This window comes from Oryza glaberrima, chromosome 7, assembly GCF_000147395.1.
Source record: "Oryza glaberrima chromosome 7, OglaRS2, whole genome shotgun sequence".
Taxonomy (NCBI): Eukaryota; Viridiplantae; Streptophyta; class Magnoliopsida; order Poales; family Poaceae; genus Oryza; species Oryza glaberrima.
Window position 1 is genome coordinate 22,756,721 of NC_068332.1, and position 20,313 is coordinate 22,777,033.

General features: G+C 43.3%; 3 protein-coding genes across 19 annotated transcripts; all 3 read left to right on the plus strand.

Moving 5' to 3' along the window:
• Positions 1 to 2,557: 2,557 nt before the first annotated feature.
• LOC127780009 (protein STRUBBELIG-RECEPTOR FAMILY 7-like) lies at positions 2,558 to 9,272 on the plus strand. Of its 2 annotated transcripts, none has more exons than XM_052306953.1 (16): positions 2,558 to 3,224; positions 4,750 to 4,882; positions 4,969 to 5,040; positions 5,138 to 5,206; positions 5,291 to 5,362; positions 5,459 to 5,527; positions 5,651 to 5,722; positions 5,822 to 5,887; positions 5,966 to 6,031; positions 6,119 to 6,453; positions 6,598 to 6,881; positions 7,460 to 7,731; positions 7,816 to 7,951; positions 8,289 to 8,419; positions 8,554 to 8,710; positions 8,849 to 9,272. In XM_052306953.1, the coding sequence occupies exons 1-16, from the start codon at positions 3,107 to 3,109 to the stop codon at positions 8,993 to 8,995; spliced, it is 2,199 nt and encodes a 732-aa protein (XP_052162913.1). In that variant the 5' UTR covers positions 2,558 to 3,106; the 3' UTR covers positions 8,996 to 9,272. The 2 variants fall into 2 exon arrangements, with proteins under 2 accessions (XP_052162913.1, XP_052162914.1); XM_052306954.1 differs by lacking the exon at positions 2,558 to 3,224 and adding an exon at positions 4,315 to 4,653.
• Positions 9,273 to 10,546: 1,274 nt separating this feature from the next.
• Positions 10,547 to 16,312, plus strand: LOC127780010 (folate synthesis bifunctional protein, mitochondrial-like). 15 transcript variants are annotated; one of them, XM_052306959.1, is made up of 7 exons: positions 10,547 to 10,751; positions 10,973 to 11,114; positions 11,196 to 13,629; positions 13,772 to 13,861; positions 14,229 to 14,377; positions 14,885 to 15,007; positions 15,129 to 16,312. In XM_052306959.1, the coding sequence occupies exons 1-3, from the start codon at positions 10,563 to 10,565 to the stop codon at positions 12,704 to 12,706; spliced, it is 1,842 nt and encodes a 613-aa protein (XP_052162919.1). In that variant the 5' UTR covers positions 10,547 to 10,562; the 3' UTR covers positions 12,707 to 13,629; positions 13,772 to 13,861; positions 14,229 to 14,377; positions 14,885 to 15,007; positions 15,129 to 16,312. The 15 variants fall into 15 exon arrangements, with proteins under 15 accessions (XP_052162919.1, XP_052162920.1, XP_052162921.1 ...); XM_052306960.1 differs by having other exon boundaries at positions 16,026 to 16,312; XM_052306961.1 differs by having other exon boundaries at positions 14,229 to 15,241; positions 16,026 to 16,312.
• A 625-nt stretch (positions 16,313 to 16,937) lies between these two features.
• LOC127780012 (vacuolar protein sorting-associated protein 27) lies at positions 16,938 to 20,087 on the plus strand. Of its 2 annotated transcripts, none has more exons than XM_052306971.1 (10): positions 16,938 to 17,235; positions 17,386 to 17,442; positions 17,583 to 17,650; positions 17,797 to 18,001; positions 18,072 to 18,196; positions 18,475 to 18,550; positions 18,675 to 18,734; positions 18,796 to 18,846; positions 19,273 to 19,351; positions 19,793 to 20,087. In XM_052306971.1, exons 1-10 carry the CDS (start codon positions 17,152 to 17,154, stop codon positions 19,879 to 19,881), a joined length of 894 nt encoding a protein of 297 aa, XP_052162931.1. In that variant the 5' UTR covers positions 16,938 to 17,151; the 3' UTR covers positions 19,882 to 20,087. The 2 variants fall into 2 exon arrangements, with proteins under 2 accessions (XP_052162931.1, XP_052162932.1); XM_052306972.1 differs by having other exon boundaries at positions 18,075 to 18,196.
• Positions 20,088 to 20,313: the final 226 nt, after the last annotated feature.

Sequence of the window (20,313 nt, forward strand, 5' to 3'; positions counted from 1 at the left end):
ACCAGCAGAACATCATGGCTTCATTTCAGGGGCGGGACTAGTGTCGTATTTTAATAGGTTTTATTCAAAAGTTCGTGAAATCTTTTTAGATTCTTCTAGGAAAAACACATGAATTTTTTCGCTGGGAAGGCTGAAGGAGGCCAACCGAGTATATTAAGAAGGAATAAAAGTTACAAGAGAAAAAACATCAAAATGCACCAAGGTGCATTGCCACACACCACGCGCTACCACCCAAGCACAAACCGCTGAGGGTGAAATCTAGCACCAAACGACCCCCGCTAAGCGTGGCCGAACGCCGCTAGGCCTACGGCAACACCACATAGACGAGGCTCCGAAAACGATGCCAACATGGTGGTCACGACATCCAGGATGCCGCCATCGCCCATCTAAAAAGATGTGGTTTTCACCTAGAGAAGCTCGCCAAGAAAGGGAGAGGGTAACCCTCGACAATGCTCCAAGGAGATTACGACGCCCGAAGACGTAGCCGCTGCCGGCCCGGTGAACCACCGGACTAGGCTTTCGCCTGGGACCCTACAACCTTGACTGCAGATCGCCGTCCACCAACTCAGAACCACCACACAGACAAATGGCAGCACGTGGCATCCACCACACCGCACCGACGCCCCTCCGTCGGCCGACTTCAACGAACCACCACCCCTGAGAGCTGGCCCAGGACTCCTCCGTTCCACCACCCGCCGGCCGCCTCGCCAGATTTGGCCGAAGGAGAACCCGGAACTAGGTGGCATTACTTCGGCACCCTGAGCTTCCCCCACTGACGAGCTGCCACCTCAATCCAACCTAGAAACTCCCCGCAAAGAAGGGGAGGAGTTCCATGAAGGCCGAGGGTGCCGACCGGCAACGAGGAAGACGACCCACCGCCGCCAGCTCCCTTTGCACTGCCATCTGGCCACCGGTGGTGCTGCTGCTCTGGACCGGCGCCACCCGCCAGCGTCCCCGAAGTCCGGCCACCGCGCCTCACTTGGCCACCGCAACGGCATCCCAGCTGCCCGACCACCACGCCGAGCCGCCACCGAGGCCTGGACGACCCACCACGCCATGGGCTGGTGCTGGGCAGCCAGGCCGAGCGAGTGAGCGGGGGCGCCGCTGCCGCTCCGGGCAAGCTGTGCTGCCCGCCGCCTCCGCGCGCCTGCCACGCGACCGGGCTGGCCCCGACGAGCCGCAGCCATCCGCCACCCGCGCCCGCCGCTGACGAGCCGCCTCCACGCCGAGCCGCAGCCGTCCACCGCCTATGCACCCGTGCCGGGCCGGCCTCGCCGCAGCCGGCCGCCGCCTCGCCGCCTTGCCGTCGGCCGCCACCACGACCGTATGCCGTCGCGCAGATCCAGGCGAGGAAGGGCCGGATCCGGCCATAGGGGCTCCGGATCCGCCGCCTCCTCCCCACCTCGCCGCCGTAGCCGCCACGGACCACGCCGGTGGGGAGCTTCGTCGTCTTCGTTCTTCGCGCCGAGGAGGGAGACGCTACGAAGAGAAGAAGGCCTCGCCGCCGCCTTCCCTGCCCGTTGCCGACTTCGCCGCCGATGGGCTCCAGCGGCGGCGAGGTGGGGGGAGGGAGGGAGAGAAGGCGCAGGCGGCTAGGGTTTTTCGCCCCCGAGCCGCCCGACGCGAGAGCGACGCGGGGGGAGGCCTAAAAAACACATGAATTGAAGCAGCAACATTTGTCTAACCCTACATAAATGTAAAAGACAGGAAAGATGAAGATGAGCTCTTTGATAGCATCACATGGAACAAACAAAGCAAAATGAAAGTTTATTTTCATGTAAAATTGAGTCATAGGAATGCAACCATATGAATAAATTTTCCATCATCTCCTATGAATCAACGGTTGCATCTAAGGGTACAAGTGGGTCGATCCGTGAACCCACTTATAGTACAAATAACTGTGTAACCCATTATAAGTAGGTTTACGGACCGACTCACTTATACACCCTTAGTTGCATTTGAAAAACTCCTTTAAAAAATTGAATCCTTTGAAAATTTCTGTGGCAATCCCCAACTTTAAGGTGACCTTCAATATACGAGAATCCAAGCATTTTCGGCCAATCAAGGTTGTGTTTAGTTTCTGAAATTGGAGAGAAGTTTGGGGAAAGTTGGTAGTTTAGAAAAAAAGTTGAGAGTTTATGTGAGTAGGAAAGTTTTGGATGTGATGTGATATGATGGAAAGTTGGGAGTTTGAGGGAAAGTTTGGTGTAAACTAAACAGTGCCCAAGTGGTTAGGAGGGGTGTACTGAACTGAGAACTGTCCCACCATCATTGTCGCCAGAATGAAACCACACTGCTGTACCCATACTGATGCTGGTCAAAAGAGGAGCTCAAGTGCTGAGCTGCTGAAGAGCATGCTGCACACGCACGCACGGCACTGGAATGTTGGATCATCGCCCAATAATCATCAAAAGCGACGGCATGGACGGCAACGATTCGGTATGGGAGCCACGACTGCACAACCAGCACAAAAACAAAAACATAAAAAGTGACCCAATTTCTTCCACTAAGTACTCAACTCTTCTTCAACGTGTCATTGCTCACGCATTTCTCAGCACTTGCACAAACCAGTATTAACCTAAGCTGCCCACATTTGCATTAAATTGAATGTATAACCACCCCCAGCTTCAGAACTGACAGTTCTTAAGGGAAAAAAAAACAGTTTCTTGTCTGTTCTTCAGTAATCATCCTTTTGTCATTCAGAATTTCCCCATTTTTCTTGTTAGAAAACATGAGCCATCCTAGCTATCTACTAGAAGATTTGCTCTAACAACTCCAGAAAAACAATGTTGTGACTTTGTTAGTCTCTTCAAGGGACAAGGGTTTATGGGTGGGTGAACAGGTGAGCAGCCAGGTTGATCTCCACTTCTTTAATACCCTCTACTCCTTCTTCCTCCCCCCTGAATCTCTCTGATTCTTTCTTGCTGACAAACACAATCCATCAAAGAAAAAACAAACATTTCATCAGAGAGAGAGAGAATCTACTAGCCTACTACTATACAAAGTTGGGGGGAAAGGGAGAGATTTTTGTTCATAGTTTGGGAACAAAGTTTAGTTCTTTTCTTGGGGGAGTCTCCAGGCGAATGTTGCAGCGGCCAAGGTAGGAATGAAGAGGAGGATGAGAGGAGGAGGAGGTGCAGCCATGGCCGTGGCCACTGGAGCTGTGATGCTGTTCTTGGCAGCTACTCTCTCTGGGGTTAGTGCCAACACAGACTCAGATGATGGTAAGTGATCTTTACTTGTTGTAAGTTGTAGCTAATGTATGTATGTTATATCTTGATTGGTGTGTTTTTTTGCTTGAGAAAATTTATCAAGAAACAGTGCAATGTTCTTGGTGGTTTGGTTTGTTTTGATTGTTTGATTGGCAAGAGGCTGGGAAATGGTTCTTGATTCTTCAGTTTGTTTTTGGTCAGTTCACTGCAGTGCTGCTCTAGGTGTACACATTTTTTTTTTCAGATTTCTTGCAGTTTGGGGGGGGGGGGGTGATAAAATGCCAGAGATTTGAACAAATTCAATTTTAGAATAACACAAAGAACTGTGTGCAAATGAAAATTTGACAAGAAGCTGAAGATCATACAAGATACAGCCCCCCTTGAAATTTGATCGAAAGACTTACTACCATTAGTAAAGTTCAAAAGTTCCAGCGTCCACCCCTATGACAAACTGTCACACACAAATAAAATCAATCAGAGGAAGTATCAACCATCAAAGGCTTTGATTTGATGAACTGAACATAAGACAAATAAATTCGGGCAGAGGTTGGAAGCTAAGGGTGTGTTTAGTTCACGTCAAAAATGGAAGTTTGATTGAAATTGGAACGATGTGATGGAAATGTTGGAAGTTTATGTATGTAGAAAAGTTTTAATGTGATGGAAAAGTTGGAAGTTTGAAGAAAAAATTGGAAACTAAACCAGGCCTAAAAGCTACTCCCTCCGTTTCAAAATGTTTGACACCGTTGACTTTTTAGTACGTGTTTGACCATTCGTCTTATTCAAAAAATTTAAGTAACTATTTATTCTTTTCATATTATTTGATTCATTGTTAAATATACTTTCATGTACACATATAGTTTTACATATTTCACAAATTTTTTTGAATAAGACGAACGGTCAAACATGTGCTAAAGAGTCAACGGTGCCAAACATTTTGAAACGGAGGGAGTATTAAATAGGGCTAGTATGAGAAAACTGTGTTTAAATAGGGACTACAGTGAAAATAAACCAGCACGCGTAGGCTCTGTAGCGATCAGAAACAGGGGCTTATATGCATAATATTTTATCCATAGGGACCTATTTGCAAATTTCCTTCACTTCCATCTCCGGCGTCGCCGCGGCCGCGCCGCCGTCGGCCGAGCCTAACCTCGCCGTCGCCATCCACGCACCTTGCGCTCGCCTTTCCACCTAGTCAGCAAGTAGCTCCACGCCTCCACCCACCCACCACATGGGCACCGCCGCCGAATCCCGCACCACCGGCATCGTCGAACCCCACCTCCGTCAAGATCTCCGGCCAGCTCCTCCCCCAATCAAGTGGGATGCAGAGCAGCAGATGCATTGCATTTTTTATACATAATCTTGAGCTCCAACCATAGCATTTTAGCTATCCAAATTCCTCTTGGAACTGGAGATTTCGTGGGGAAAGTTTTCTAACACCAAAGTAGGAACAAACTATTGTTATGGTCAATTACCTGCAATTTTTGTTTCATCCAACATTGCTGATAATCCAAATCCTTTTTGTTTTTCATCTATACAGTGAATGCTCTCAATGTCTTGTACACAAGCATGAATTCTCCATCCCAGCTGACGAATTGGGTGTCACAAAATGGAGACCCCTGTGGACAGTCCTGGCTTGGGATCACTTGCTCGGGTTCCAGGGTGACAGCAATGTGAGTTTGAGCCTCTAAAAGGGGTCCTTTGTGAGTGACAAGCTACTTAAACTTATTATCTGACATTGTTCCTGAATCCTCTGCAGAAAATTATCCGGCATGGGGATCAACGGGACTTTGGGCTACAACATGAATCTACTGACTTCACTAGTTGAACTGTTAGTGTGATCTCTTGGACAATATAGTCTCAATTCCTTGATAGTCACACAGTCTACATTTTGAGAGTGGTTTTGATCTATTTTTAGCTTTCTGCAGTGATACGAGCAAGAATAATCTTGGAGGCAGTGACATTCCTTATAACCTTCCTCCAAATCTTGAGAGATTGTGAGTTTCATGTCCACGCAACTCAAGCTCCTGCTGTTTTCATGTAAAATTATATTAAGTTCTCACAAAGAATTTTATGTGCAGAAACCTTGCAGAAAACAACTTCACCGGAAGCATACCATACTCTATATCGCAAATGATTGCACTTAGAATTTTGTAAGTTGGAGTTATTGTGCTCATTTCCTCAGTTTTTTTTTTTTTTTGGGTAGACTCTGACAAAATTTTGTAACTATACTTTTCTGTTGTATGCAGAAATCTTGGACATAATCATCTTGCAACCACCAATGATATGTTCAACCAGCTAACTAACCTAACAACATTGTGAGTGGTTTTCCTGTATTTTTGACTGCCCATACTTGCCTCGTTACCATATGGTTTGTTGTCTTATGTTCAGTAATCTGGCAAGCTAGTGGAAAAACTAAACCAGCTGTCCATTTCTCTCAGGGACCTTTCATACAACACACTTTCGGGTAATATTCCACAAAGCTTCAACTCCTTGACAAATTTGAGAAAACTGTGAGTACGGATGTGTTAATAGATTTTTCAGTTTTTCCGTTGACAAGAACAAAATTAATTTCATAATTTGTTTATAAAGGCAATATTTGCTCCTGTCAGTAATCTGCAGAACAACGGATTCAATGGCACAATAGATGTCCTTGCTGATCTTCCGCTTACTGACTTGTGAGTTGGCATGCATCTGCTAACCAACCTATTCTGATTTATAGTCGAATTCTAATAACACATTTGATTCTACTTCAGAAATGTTGCAAATAACCAATTCACCGGATGGATACCTGATAAGCTAAAGAAAATAAAGAATCTCCAGTAAGTACTTCTGTTACCAATATACTCACGATCTTGCAATTATAGACTTATTGGATGGATACCAACAATATTCTCCTCCTTTTGTAGGACAAATGGAAACTCGTTTGGAAGTGGTCCTTCACCACCACCTCCACCATATCAATCTCCACCTTATAAATCTCCTCCATACAAATCTCCGCAATCTCGACAACCTGCTCCTCCAACTACTACTGTTAACAATAATCCGTCTGATGATGGTCGCAAACACTCTAAACTAAGTGGTGGTGCCATAGCCGGAATTGTAGTATGTTTGGTAGTTGTGGGTGCAATAGTTGCATTCTTTGTGATCAAGAAGAAATATTGGTCATTGCCACGAGGAGGAGATCCTGAACAGAAGGAACCTCTCAGCCCTATTGTTTCAGGATTTAAAGACAGTCTTAAACGTAAGTTTCATGCTAATTGTCAGCTTTGGAATGATTTGCAAACAGTAGTGCAGCACTGCATTTCTTTTTTCTATGCTTATCATTTCTCTTTTGCATAGAGGTAAGTAATATGCTGTATTCCCATATCAAAACTACTCTTTTCAGAGATGAAGTCAATCAAGATCATCTCAACAATTGGCAAGGAAGAATTACAGAAAACTGTTTCAATGAATTTAAAACCTCCAACAAGAATTGACTTGCACAAGTCCATTGATGAAAATGATGTCACCAGCAAGTCTTTCACAAGGAAAATAAGTTTGAGTTCCATCAGAACACCTGCATACACTGTGGCAGACCTACAGGTGGCAACGGGCAGCTTCTGTGCTGACAATTTAATTGGAGAGGGGTTATTCGGTCGTGTTTACAAGGCGAAATTCAATGACCACAAGGTGCTTCCACAATTACCTCTTATCCTTACTTTTGAATCTTTTCCTTGCACCAAACAACCACTGTATTGTTTTTTTACTACCATAGAATCTGCAATTAAGTGGATGTGCTAAACTTGACATGCTAAATCTATATTGTCCTAGACAATAGGCTAAGATGATATGCATCAGTTGATCTATACCTGCTTGGAAATTTTTAGCTGTGGTAGCACGAAAGTGTTCCGTTTACATGATTATCTATGTCTACACACAATTTATGCTTGCATTACTACTGCCAGTCTTTCTTTCCTTCAATAAATAGAGAAAAGAAATCATTCTATCATATACAAGTACTCAATATTCTTAGTATATGGAATCATGACAAGTATTTACTGTCATCACAGGAGCATTGATTATATGTAATATAAGATGTGGCACTCTCATTTTCTTTACAAGTACCAACCTTTCCAAAAAAAAGGACTTATTTTTTCTGTTTGTTAAGATTATATAAAATTCAAGAAACAATTCACACCTTTGGTACTTTCAAATCATCATCCTGGCTACTGCATATTTCAGTCATCACCATTTCTTGTTACTTTCAGGTCCTGGCTGTGAAGAAAATCAATTTCTCTGCATTCCCGGGCCATCCTTCAGATTTGTTCATTGAGTTAGTTGCAAATATTTCAAGGTTAAATCATCCAAGCCTTTCCGAGTTAGTTGGCTACTGTTCAGAGCATGGGCAGTGCTTACTGGCATATGAGTTCTACCGAAATGGTTCTCTTAAAGACTTGCTTCATCTAGTGGATGATCAAAGCCAACCGTTGTCTTGGAATAGCCGTGTTAAGATTGCCCTTGGATCTGCGAGGGCATTAGAGTAAGTGAAACTGTGAAAGAAACGTGCAATTCTTCCCTCCTGTTTTAGAGCTGAAAATTCATGTCAATCATGTGAAACTTTCAGATATCTACATGAAACTTGTTCACCTTCCGTGATACACAAGAATTTCAAGTCATCCAATATTTTTCTGGATAACGAGCTAAATCCCCATCTTTCAGATTCTGGGTTTGCTGACCTTATTCCTAACCGGGAATCTCAGGTAACATATTAGGCATATATCCTCCAACTGTCTTACCGCTGTTTTACATGAATTTAAATCATGATTGATTGCCCGCAGAAATGCTTTACACTTTTTTTTGTTCATTGAAGTATCTAAAGCTCACTTTAGCATAATACTTCATGTGGTATATTGAGAAGATCAAAAAATGATTATTGAATAACATGATAAAATTTCAGGACCGACATACTCTGTACTAGTCCATGGTTACCTAGTATGTTATGACTGTATTTTGCAAATTTTGTTACTGAAAATGCTTATAAAAAAATTGGGGTCCCAAAATTTCTATCCAAACATACTTACATAACAACAATTTCAGGTGTCAGATGAGGACTCAGGATACAGGGCCCCCGAGGTGACCATGTCTGGCCAGTACTCCGTGAAGAGTGACGTGTACAGCTTCGGTGTTGTCATGCTAGAGCTCCTGACTGGCCGGAAACCTTTTGACAGGTGAACACACAGACACTGCACCATCACCATTTCTCCTCAATTTTTCTCAAGTTCTCAAACCTTGCACTGTTGCACAATCCTCTGAACTGAACTGAACTGAACTGTATTGCCCCTTGCTGTCTGAACATTTGCAGATCCCGGCCACGGTCGGAGCAGTCACTGGTCGGGTGGGCAACTCCCCAGCTGCACGACATCGACGCTTTGGACCAGATGGTCGACCCTGCACTCCAGGGGCTGTACCCTTCGAAATCGCTCTCCCGCTTCGCTGACGCGATCGCGCTCTGCGTTCAGGTCAGACCACCATGATCAGTGATCAGCCGATCACCTCCACATCAGCTTCTCCTTTGCTCCCCAAATGCTCCAGTTTTCTTTTTTTTCCATCTTTTGCACACTTCTGATCCTGCTTGCTCCTCAACCTTTTGTCGACAGTCCGAACCGGAGTTCAGGCCGCCGATGTCGGAGGTCGTCCAGTTGCTGGTCCGCCTTGTGCAGAGAGCCAACATGACGAGGATGTGCGGCGCCGACGGTCACTCATGGCGGCGCGACGGCGAATCCCGGGACCAAGAACCATGGTAAAGGGGAAGAAGATAAAATGCTGTATATAGGCGCGAGAGTGATGTGCTGTTCAAAGATGTTTCTTTGCTAGGTGAGTAGTTTTAAAAAAAAAGTTTGAAGTTTGATGATTTGGGCGTGAGCTTAGCAGCGCCCTGTGGCCTGTCACCTGTATGTGCACCAGTGCCAAACCAAGAAACGGATGCTGATTGTTCATGTGCTCGTCACACCTCATTGTCGACGAGCACAACAAATCTTTTCACTCGAGAAAAAAATAATACTCACTCCGTTCTCGAATGCTTGTTGGTTTGTGATAAGTGTAGGATATTGGTTAAGTACATTCAATTTTACAAATCTAATGGCGCAAATTTGATGCTAAAAAGTTACTCCCTTGGTTTTTAAATGTACTCTATAAAGCTATTGACTTTTCGGTACGACGTTTGACTATTCACATTGCCTAGAAATATAGTGTAAATATAAAAAAAGGTTGTACTTAAAATACCTTTAGTAAAATAAGTCACAATGAAATAACTGATGCTTATATATTTTTTAATAAAAATAAATAATCAAATGGTATGTTTAAAAGTCAACAACATAATAATAGGACACTGCGTGGAATGTACCGATGTTGAGGTCATAGTTCTGGATGAATATGTCCATCCGGGTGATATGGGAGGTGTGCTTTGACACGATAATCTAGCCCGTGCACTTTTTTTAGGTGCAACTATGATGACGCTCGGTGTCATCTTTCTTAATGTCTTAGAGGATGGTGTACTATCAATCGATGTTGTCATCTTAGGGTATGCATAGCTGTGGCTAGGGTGCAAGCGAGGATGGTAGGTTCAAAAGGGCAACGACGGAGGAGGCGCAACAAACATAGAGGAGGTGGGTTGGCCACGAGCGATAGAGGCCCACATGTGGATGATTCAGAGTATGGGAAGCCAGTGCTGGCAACATAGACAGGCAGTAGGGTTTGGAAGGGCCTTATGCTAAGGCTAGCGATTGATGAATATACCACAGACGGTGCAATATCCGATGGAGAAGAGGAGATGGCACAAATATGGAGTCGTAGGGCTCGGGATGCTGTCAATTTAGGAATGCTCTCTTCACTACCACGGGTGGGAGGGCGAGGCTGCAAAGGTGTCCTCACTGCTCGATGTGTGCAGGAGGGCGAGGCGGGCAACGAGGTCCTGGCCGAGCACCCCTCTCTATCTCTTTTTTCCTCTTCACGTGACTGGCATGTGGGCCCCACTCAGCCTCATAGGACAAAACCACTGTGGAAACTGCTTGGAGGTCTAAATTAACCAGTATTAATAATCGAGGGACGTTGTATACTGGGTTTTACTGTTGAGATACACGAACCAAATTCGACCCATAGTCGAGGGACCTAATATTTTCCAGTCTTTGAAGATGCTTATAGGGGTAGGGTTTGCGTGCGTACGTTCACAGGGGTGAGTGTGCGTGCGTTGTGAATGTATGCGTTGTACCGGTGTAATTCTTAAAAAAAAGAGTAAAATAACCGAATGCGAACGTGTAAAGTGGGGGTGTGTGGGCTTTGGGCCGTGCGCGAGCGGAGGAAGTATTCGCTGCGATGCGATGCGACCGCAGCTTCGCCTTCGCGGATTACCAAATCCTATTTCCCGTCCACTCGGCGTCGGCTCCTCGTGAGTTCTTTCGCTGGCCGCCGCCGCCGCCCGCGCCGATCCCCATCCATCCCGCAAGCGCGCGCGCGAGCAGGGGCCGCAAATCGCGTTCGTTCCGCTGCTTCCGCCGCATCCTGGTGAGCATCCATCCGCTACGCACATCCTCTTCCTCATCTCTCTCTCTCTCTAACCACCGCGTTAACTCTTAGGTTTCCTGCAAGTTTTTTCTCCTAATCTTGCCTTAAACTTAATACTGAAAGCAGCTTTTCTCTCAACGAACCCCCATGCTCCATGTTAGATCCGACCTTGGGGTAGTTAGTTCACTAGTTGAGCTCACCTGATGCTTGCGCATGGGTAGGGCGCTGCAATTTCGGTTCAGAATTCTCCGCCTCACATATGCTTGACGATGCTGCGTGCTAAGGAGACATTCAGGAAGATGTACTCGGTTGCCAAGAACTACTGCGGAGGAGGGTTAGCTGCGTCGGATGCGCTATCAGGTGGTAGTACTGTCCCTAACACCTAGTAATGTTTGTTGTCCAGAGCAGGAACAGTGCTAACTCATTCATTTCTTTGCGTTTCAGCAGTATCTGCTCTTGGGCGTTCTCTGAAACCCTCGCGCAAAGCGTCGAGGCATGTTGTTCCGTGCAGGGCGCGCTCGTTTACGCAGTGTTCCCTAGGGGGTGGTTCTGCGGACCAGGAGATTGTGATTGCACTGGGCAGCAATGTGGGGGATAGAATCAGTACGTTTGACAGGGCATTGCGTATGATGAAGAACTCGGGTGTAAATATCACCAGGCATGCCTGCTTGTATGAGACTTCCCCGGCTTATGTGACTGATCAGCCGCGGTTCCTGAACTCTGCTGTTAGGGGCACAACCAAGCTGGAACCTCATGAATTGCTCAAGAAGCTAAAGGAAATTGAGAAGGATATAGGGCGCACTGACGGGATAAGGTATGGTCCCAGACCGATCGATCTGGACATTCTTCTATATGGCAAATCACATATTAGTACTGAGAATCTAACTGTGCCACATGAACGCATCCATGAGAGGCCGTTCGTTTTAGCACCTCTTGTTGACCTTCTAGGCTCATCCACTGATGATAACGTGGAAAAAAGTTGGCATTCTCTTGCAAAGTGCACTGGTGGGTTCTTTGAATCATGGGATAAACTTGGAGGTGAATCTATAATTGGAACAGAAGGAATTAAAAGGGTATTGCCAGTCGGAAATCGTCTGTTGGATTGGTCTGAGAGGACTCTTGTCATGGGGGTGCTTAATTTGACACCAGACAGCTTCAGTGATGGTGGTAAGTTTCAGGAAGTGGAAGCTGCCATTGCTCAGACCAAGTTATTAATATCAGAAGGTGCAGACATCATTGATATTGGTGCTCAATCCACTAGGCCCCTTGCAAGAAGATTATCTGCAGACGAAGAGCTTGAGAGGTTGGTTCCTGTTCTAGATGCGATCACAGGAATTCCTGAGATGGAAGGCAAGTTGCTCTCAGTGGATACATTCTATGCAGAAGTCGCTGCTGAAGCTGTGAAAAGAGGAGTACACATTGTTAATGATGTATCTGGTGGACAGATTGACCCAAGAATTCTTGAAGTTGTAGCTGAACTTGGAGTTCCATATGTGACTATGCATATGAGAGGAGATCCATCTACTATGCAAAGTGAACAGAATCTACTATACGGTGATGTTTGTAAAGAAGTTGCTTCTGAGCTATATAAAAGGGTGAGACAAGCAGAGTTGTCTGGGATTCCTTTGTGGAGGATAGTTCTTGATCCTGGTATTGGATTCTCCAAGAATTCCAAACATAACCTTGAAGTTATCATGGGTTTGGAATCTATTAGAACAGAGATAGGTAAAATGAGTTTAGGTGCTTCACATGTGCCAATTTTACTTGGACCCTCAAGGAAAAGATTTTTAGGTGAAATATGCAATCGTGTCAATCCCACTGAGAGAGATGCTGCTACCATGGTCGTTGCTACTGCTGGGATATTGAATGGTGCTAATATAGTAAGGGTGCATAATGTTAAATATGGCGTGGATACTGCAAAGGTCTCTGATGCATTGAGCAAAGGCAGAAGATGATTATACCACCTTCGGAAAATAGATCATACTCCAGTTTTGTACTAGAAAATAATGATCAATAATAGTAACTCGGCCATAATGTTGGCTTCTCAGATAATACCATAGGGCGAGTATCATCATAGAAAGCATGTGCACACAACTGCTATGTGAGCTTGAGATGGAATTTTTCTTTTTGTCACATCATTTCAATAATCTTCTGAGGTAACGGTTATACAGATCTCTAGAGTTTTGACCTTTCAGGATTCACAAATTTTCTACAGGTCTGATTTGTTTGGAACTTTGGATCATAACTTGAAGTTATTCTCCATGTATTTTAGATCTGCTTGCCTGCTATGGAACTTCTCCATGTATACAGATCCCTAAAGTTTTGACCTTTCAGGATTCAAATTTTCTACAGGTCTGATTTGTTGGGAACTTTGGATCATAACTTGAAGTTATTCCAGCTTGCCTGCTATGGAACTTCTCCCTGTAATTCCTTTTATATAAGACGGACCGTCAAACGTTAGACACAGAAATACACAAATGCACTTAAAATGGGACGGAGGGAATAGCTTTTTACACATGATGATGTTTATCATGCTAGGTTTATACGGTAGTCTTCTCTTCTTTTTATCTTCTAATGGAAATCAGTAGCTTCATTATAATCTTTTTTTTATTCTTCCTTCTGTCTGAAAGGGAATTTTGTATCTACAATTTTTTTACTAGAAAATCTCTCATAGTATTTAGAAGCAGTTATAGTATCACATAATATAATTACATTATAGTACAATATAAGTTGGATTTAATTATGTTGTCACAAGCAAAAAGTTCTGTAGCGCAATGGTGAACGGCTGCATACAATACCAGGAACCACGACATTGAGAGTTCTGTTGCCTGTTCATCTATCGAAGCAACATCTGCTTTGGTATGGTTATGATCGCAAGGTACTCTTATCTTACTGTTTCTTTACACATACTGGTCTTCCCTATGAGCCGTTATAATGCTTTTTCTATCCTTCTGTGTTCTCTTTCTTTTATTATTTTCTTGTAGTTAGTAAATTTCTCACTAAGAATGATATTATTACAGAATGGAGTCCATTCTCTCTGCCCTGCTATTTGGTCAAAACATCGGAAATGGTTGATGATGTCAATGGTTTGCCTCAATCCAGTAGCTTGTGTAAGTATGGCTATTTTTTGTTGAATTCTGCATTATAGTGTTCGCATTATCTCATATCTCGTCACTGGTTAGAATGAGTTTACTAGTAATCACCCACCTACATTAATAACTCTAAAAGCACCCAAGATTTACTGACCTTTAAGTTCCTTTTGTTGCATTCTGTTGTGCAATTGAAGACCGTGCTTCTTTTTATGTTGATAGTTTGTGTGTGAAGTCTGTTTAGTCAGCTTCTGCTTCATGCTTTAGGATGCATTATCTTCCTGGCAATCTGCTAGATCTGTTTAATATAACCTCCCACCATTGTTGTTTGTATTTGAAACTGGAATATTGATACTATCTAACAGAGTAACATGGTTATTTGTTGCAGTCCTTCATGGACCTGCAGTTCCCAATGGACAACTAACATATGTTACTGGCGACGGGATTACAGCAAGTGGTTTTCTTCCATTATTTGGTGGGTTGCTTCAAGCTCATGGGAAATACCCAGGAGAAACTAGAGTCAGCTTCTCTTGCAAGGTTAGCATGCTCCCTATTTATCTTTTTCTCATAAATTAGTTAATTGTGATATCTGAAAAATTGTGAGCTGCTCCCGCAAAGCTGCAGTGCCCCTGCTTTTTCTTAGAAAAAAAAATTCTAATGCAGTGTGGAGTAACGGTATGATTTAAGCAATGACTACTTTTAAACTTCACATCATTGTTAATCGGCTTCTGATCAGAAATATGTTATGTTTATTGATAGTATCACAACCTTTTGGTTGGAACACTCTGCACGCTCCGATGTTTCTCATTGTTTATGAGTTCATTTCATGAATTAGGAAGTGTGCACATTTGCTTTCACAAACATGGCTATTTTCTGTTATTTGTGTTATTAGTTATTACTATGACAACTTCTATATGATCAGTGTACCTTTATCTTTCTTTTTACTGCATAACCAGCACTGATCTGTTTTAGCTCTTCTCCTGTGTTCGTTCTATATTGGTAAAGTGGTCTTTCACCTGTGGTAACGTTTTTTTTCCCTTAAAGAATAAGCAAGGCACCAAGTTCACTCCTATGTTTCAATGGCCTGATAAGTCTGTCATTTGGAGTTACTCAAGCCTTAGCATGGAAAAGAGCTGGTCTCATGGTGAGGCCCAGTGTGCAAGTCAGGTAGTTTACTTAGAACACTCAAGCAATTCCAATCACTTCTTTTTGTACCATAATTTAGCACTTTTGAGCCGTTGAACAGAAAACAAACGGTAATTACTTTGCATTATCTTTACATTTTTAGCCTTGGTATCATGCTAAAGGCATGCATCTATTTCGGATGAAACTGTCAGAATGCAAGTGCCGGATGATTAAGCTGGTCATAACCGGAATGGTTATTCCATGATATCGATTCAGGTTTCTGAGGACATTACTTGTTGCTAGTTATTGCATTTTTCTATCATAAAGACTACATTCGTTCAATTTCATAAAATTGCATGTAACAACAACTTTTGGGAACATGTTCGGTTGGTCATACTTTCCGCATTTCCTCTTGTTTGGTTCGACATTGTGTTTTATCTTATGTCACTTTGTTGACTGTAGTCAAAAGATTTCTTTTTTTTTTATTGTGTGTGTGTGGGTGTGTTATCGCAAACAAATGACCCAGAACTGGATGATGGTTCGTTGAGGTATTCCTAATGCTGAGTCTTAACATTGCAAGTGGCCAAGTGCCGCATGAACCTTTTGCATTTTGCCAAAGGGGAGTCATATACCCCCCCCCCCCCCCCCCCCCAGAAAAAAAGGAAAAAGAAAAAAAAAACTTCCATGCTGAGTTAGATGGTTATCACATTCTTTTCTCTCCGTATTGGCATTCGCTCGGCTTCTCTTCGTTAGACCAGGTTCAACAGTATAGCCAACTAATAGCTCCAATTCATCTACAACCAATCTAATAGGTCATTTATACAATAGTTACATACTACACTATTAATACTTGGTCCCACCTGTCATACACACACCGTGTTTTGGAGTCCGTGCTACAGCTGGTTACAAATCTTTTGCCCGCTACTATTCTCTTTCCCCATTTATCTCCTTAAAACATATTTGTAGCTAGTTTATAGCCTGCTATTGTACCTACTCTAATGTGAGCAATTTATAGTGAAGTTTTTATTATTATTTTTTTTTTGGTTCTGATGTGCAACAGCGGTCAAGGATGAACTGTCATAATTGCATTGTGATGTGGATCAGGCTTAAAGCAAGGAATGTCCCAACAAACTAATTTGACATTTGGAGCAGCTGAGCTTGAAAGCCGAGCAGGGAAATTCAGATGGATTTTGCCATTTCGGCAACACGAGGAAGACAAATCCTTTTGACTGTTCTCTGAATGAACTGTCACAGTGGATAAGCCTTTCTGTACTCAGTCGTCTGTAAATGTAAAAGAGCTGCAACAATCTTCTGAAACATCATTGAACCTGTGTTAATTTGATTTAATGATGACCCAAACTCCTCTTCACCTTGTTTTGTATTCTCTTCGTCCTATAAAAAACTAAACTAGTACTAGATGGAACACATTCCAAACATACATATGTTCAGTTTCATTGTATTAGTATATATCACGTTCAGTTTTATATTTGTTTTTTTAAGGACGGAGGGAGTACTTGTGTTATTAATTTCTGACCTGCCTGAGTTCAGGCCTAGTTTAGTTCCCCAATTCCTTTTTCTAAAAAGTCACATTGAATATGTGAACATATGCAAAGAGCATTAAATATAGATAAAAATAAAACTAATTGCACAGTTTGTATGGAAATCGCGAGACGAATCTTTTAAGTCTAATTAGTCCATGATTAGCTATAAGTACTATAGTAACCCACATGTACTAACGAAGGATTAATTAGGCTTAATAAATTCGTCTCGCGGTTTACAGGCGAGTTATGAAATTAGTTTTTTTGAGGAAGAACTGAATTTACACACCATCAACTCTTCCCTTTGTATTCTCAAAAAAAAAAAAAACTCTTCCCTTTGTCAAGAGCAGTTCTGTTTATCTTTTCAGTAACAAAAAAAAAAAAGAGAGAGGCGCAATCTCAGCCGTGCACAAATCCATCGACGGCGCAGAATCACCCGCCGCGATCCTCTCATCCCCTTCCTCTTCCTCCCGGACTCCCGGTCTACCCCGACGCCGCGGCGCGGCTGCTTCCTCTCATCGATTCCGCCTCAGATCGGGGAGGAATCGCGGCGAGATCGGCCGCTCCGAATCCGATCCGCGCACGTGGTCTCGCCGGCGGGGTCAGGTTGGTTCGCGGGAGCCGCCGCCGCCGCCGACGACGACGACGATGGCCATGGAGACGCCGCCGCCGTTCCAGGAGTCCGCCCACTGCGACGTCTGCCGCTGCACCTTCACCACCTTCCGCCGCCGCGTACGAATATTCCTCTCCCTTATCCCTCTCCCTCGCTCCGTGGGTGGATCGCCTATGGCGTGAGTCGGATCGTGGATCGCTACTTGGGTAGCAGTGGGGGAGAGTATCGTGTTCTCTGATTTGCTGACGGATTTTACGCTGTTGTTGCAGCATCACTGCCGCAACTGCGGGAGGACGCTCTGCCACGAGCACTCGTCGTACCACATGGTGAGAACTCAGTAAACTGAGGATGTTTTGGTGTGATTCCGTGGGAAATTTGTGCTTGATCTACTAGCAGTGCAAGTGCCTGGGGAGTTTGGGTTTGCGGTTTTGACTCATTTGCTTCAACTTCAATTGGTTGGTTGCAGGCTCTCCCACAGTACGGGATATACACGGACGTCAGAGTCTGCTATGATTGCTTCAACAAATCCTCCAGGTAGCCAGCCTATGATTTATTTTACTGCTAGAATCTAACTGTCTACTCACTTGTATTTGGGTTAGGTATAACTGAATAAGCAGCTTTCCTTGATCACCTCCGAGCGCACCCTGTATAATTTACTTATGTCCTGTATAATGTTGCAGTCGTGGTGGTGTTGGCAATGCCGGTTCACCTGGGAGTGTATCTAGTGCAGCTGACTCCTTTTCAGGGTTAAACTTGGGGGAAGATGATGCTTCATCACCTATGAAAAATTCAGCGTTTCACAGTGCACCTGCTGTTATTGAGTGCAAATGTGGAATGCCTTTGTGTATATGCGAGGCTCCGAAACCAGAACCTGTGCCTGTAAAGGTAGATGACAGTCCATTTTATTTTATCAACACCTAAGTTTTGTGTGCCTCCACCTAACGAGCATATGCAGCAGAGTATCAGCACAACTTCCTCAAGTGCACAGTCGAATCCTAGGCCAAAAAAATCTTCTACCAATCAACAATCTGCTGAATCAAGTGTCAAGAAGGCTTCGGCCACTTCAAGCAGCAACTCAAGGTTCGTTAGAATTCACTTTCTTGTATTCTGAAGAGAAATGCTTGACTTATTATTGTGATATATATCTCTATTAAGTATTATCCTTTGTAGTATACTGTGCCAAAATACGCTCAGCTTTATTTGGCAAGATCTAGAAGCATGTTCTGGTCATTATCTCACTGCCACCTTTTCTGCACGCTTGTTTTGTAATCAAAACTTTGACATATCTGCATTAGGCATAGGTGTTCAAACTGATCCTCAGATCTCTTGGGTATAATCTTATTATTATTGTATTGCAGCTCATTCTTAAATCTTGGCCTGATGAGCAATGATACTAATGATAAGGGTCCTTCTGAATATGATGTTACTGGGGAGGTAAGTTTGTTTAAAAGAATACCTCAACAGCTCCTTTCTATTCTATTTTTCAGCATACAGTACAAGGTGGTATTTCTGGCCTGGCAAGTTTAAGTCTGTCTAACCCAGTTATTACTCCTTGTAGGGACTGAGGGAAGCAATTAAGAGTGGGGATATTAAAGCTGTCAAGAAACTTCTCAGCCAGGTAATGTTGTCCTCTCTTGTCTGATTTTGTCATCTTGATTCTTACCTCCAACATTGGGCAGGGAGTGGATTCTAATTACTGCGATAAGCAAGGATTTACTTTGCTACATTTGGTATGTGCCCTTTTATTATGTCCCTTTTGGTTGACTTTTATTGTTGTATCATTTTCTTAAATACCTCCATAAATCTGTTCATACAAGATAACAAGAGTAACAGAATTTGCTGTGTAAAGACAAGCACATCCATGCATCAGGATAACATACAACAAGAATGCATTGTACTGTGCATTAGGATAACATACAACAGAATGCAATAGGTACTGAAAATAACCTATCTTCTGATCAATGAAATATCCAAGAAAGACTTCTTTAAAACAATCTATTTTTTTTATCGATTAGTTGCTTCCTTATGTGTAAATTTCCATACAATTGACAAACCTTCATCCCGGCATGAACACTTATCCCAGTTCATTTGTAAATTATCTAGTTGTAATACATATGATCACTGTCTAACATACATCCTTTTCTGGACAATTGCAGGCTGCACTATTTAACCAGACAGTGATTGCTCTTATTCTCATGGATAATGGAGCAAATATTCAGAGCAAAAATGGACAAGGTTGCTTCTTTTTACTACTTGAACCCATTCATATAAGCACAGAAGATCATTTAAATACATTATCTCCCATTTTCAGTCCCACCCTTGTTTTCTGCAATTTGCTTGAATTGCACGTTAGCTTCGATGACCTCAGGGGCCTTTTATGCTTTTACTGTATTTATGTTCCTCAAGGTCAGGCAGGCTTGGGTAGAATAGAAGCAGTACTATGTACCTGGGCTACCTGTTATGTTTAGCTGATGTAACAAGTGCCTTTTTGATAAGTTTATCTTGTTGAAGCAGATTTTTTGGATTATTAAACGCTAGACCGTTTTGGGTCAGGATTACGTTATACCAAATCCTAGCCTCGAGACAAATGCTCATTTCAGCTCATCTGTAGATATTTCTGCCAGCGCCTGGAGTTGTTAACAAATGCTAACAATCGTCATGAATTTCGTTGCGCAGGGGAAACTCCTTTGGATTGTGCTCCAGCCATGCTGCAATACAAGATGCGCCAGAGGATGGAAGAACTTGCGGCATCACAACGACCCTAGTGATATTTTTCTCCTCTTGTTCATGTGCCAAAGATGGTGCCCCCCCTTGCATGGCCCAGAATAAAACCATTTTTACCAACCGAGGGGCCTCTTTGCTGTGGGTATAGTAGTATTTCTGTTGGCACCATCGCCTACAAAATGTCAAAACAACACCAGCTCATAAACTGCATGTTTCGCCAGCTAAAAAAATAATTCATTGTGCTTAATCTTGCCATGTCATCGTGCATACATATGTTCATGTATATGTAATCATATGTCCTGGTTTATTATTAGCATTGGTCTGAAGAAAATCTGTATTTACTGTATTTTCTCGTTGAGGTGCCGAGCCGGTCAGCCGGCTGAAGGATAAAGTCAGCTGTTGGCTTGGGACAGCCTCGTCAGTGCCGCGGTGGCACTGATCTTTTTTATTCCGGGCGCCTACGAATAATATCT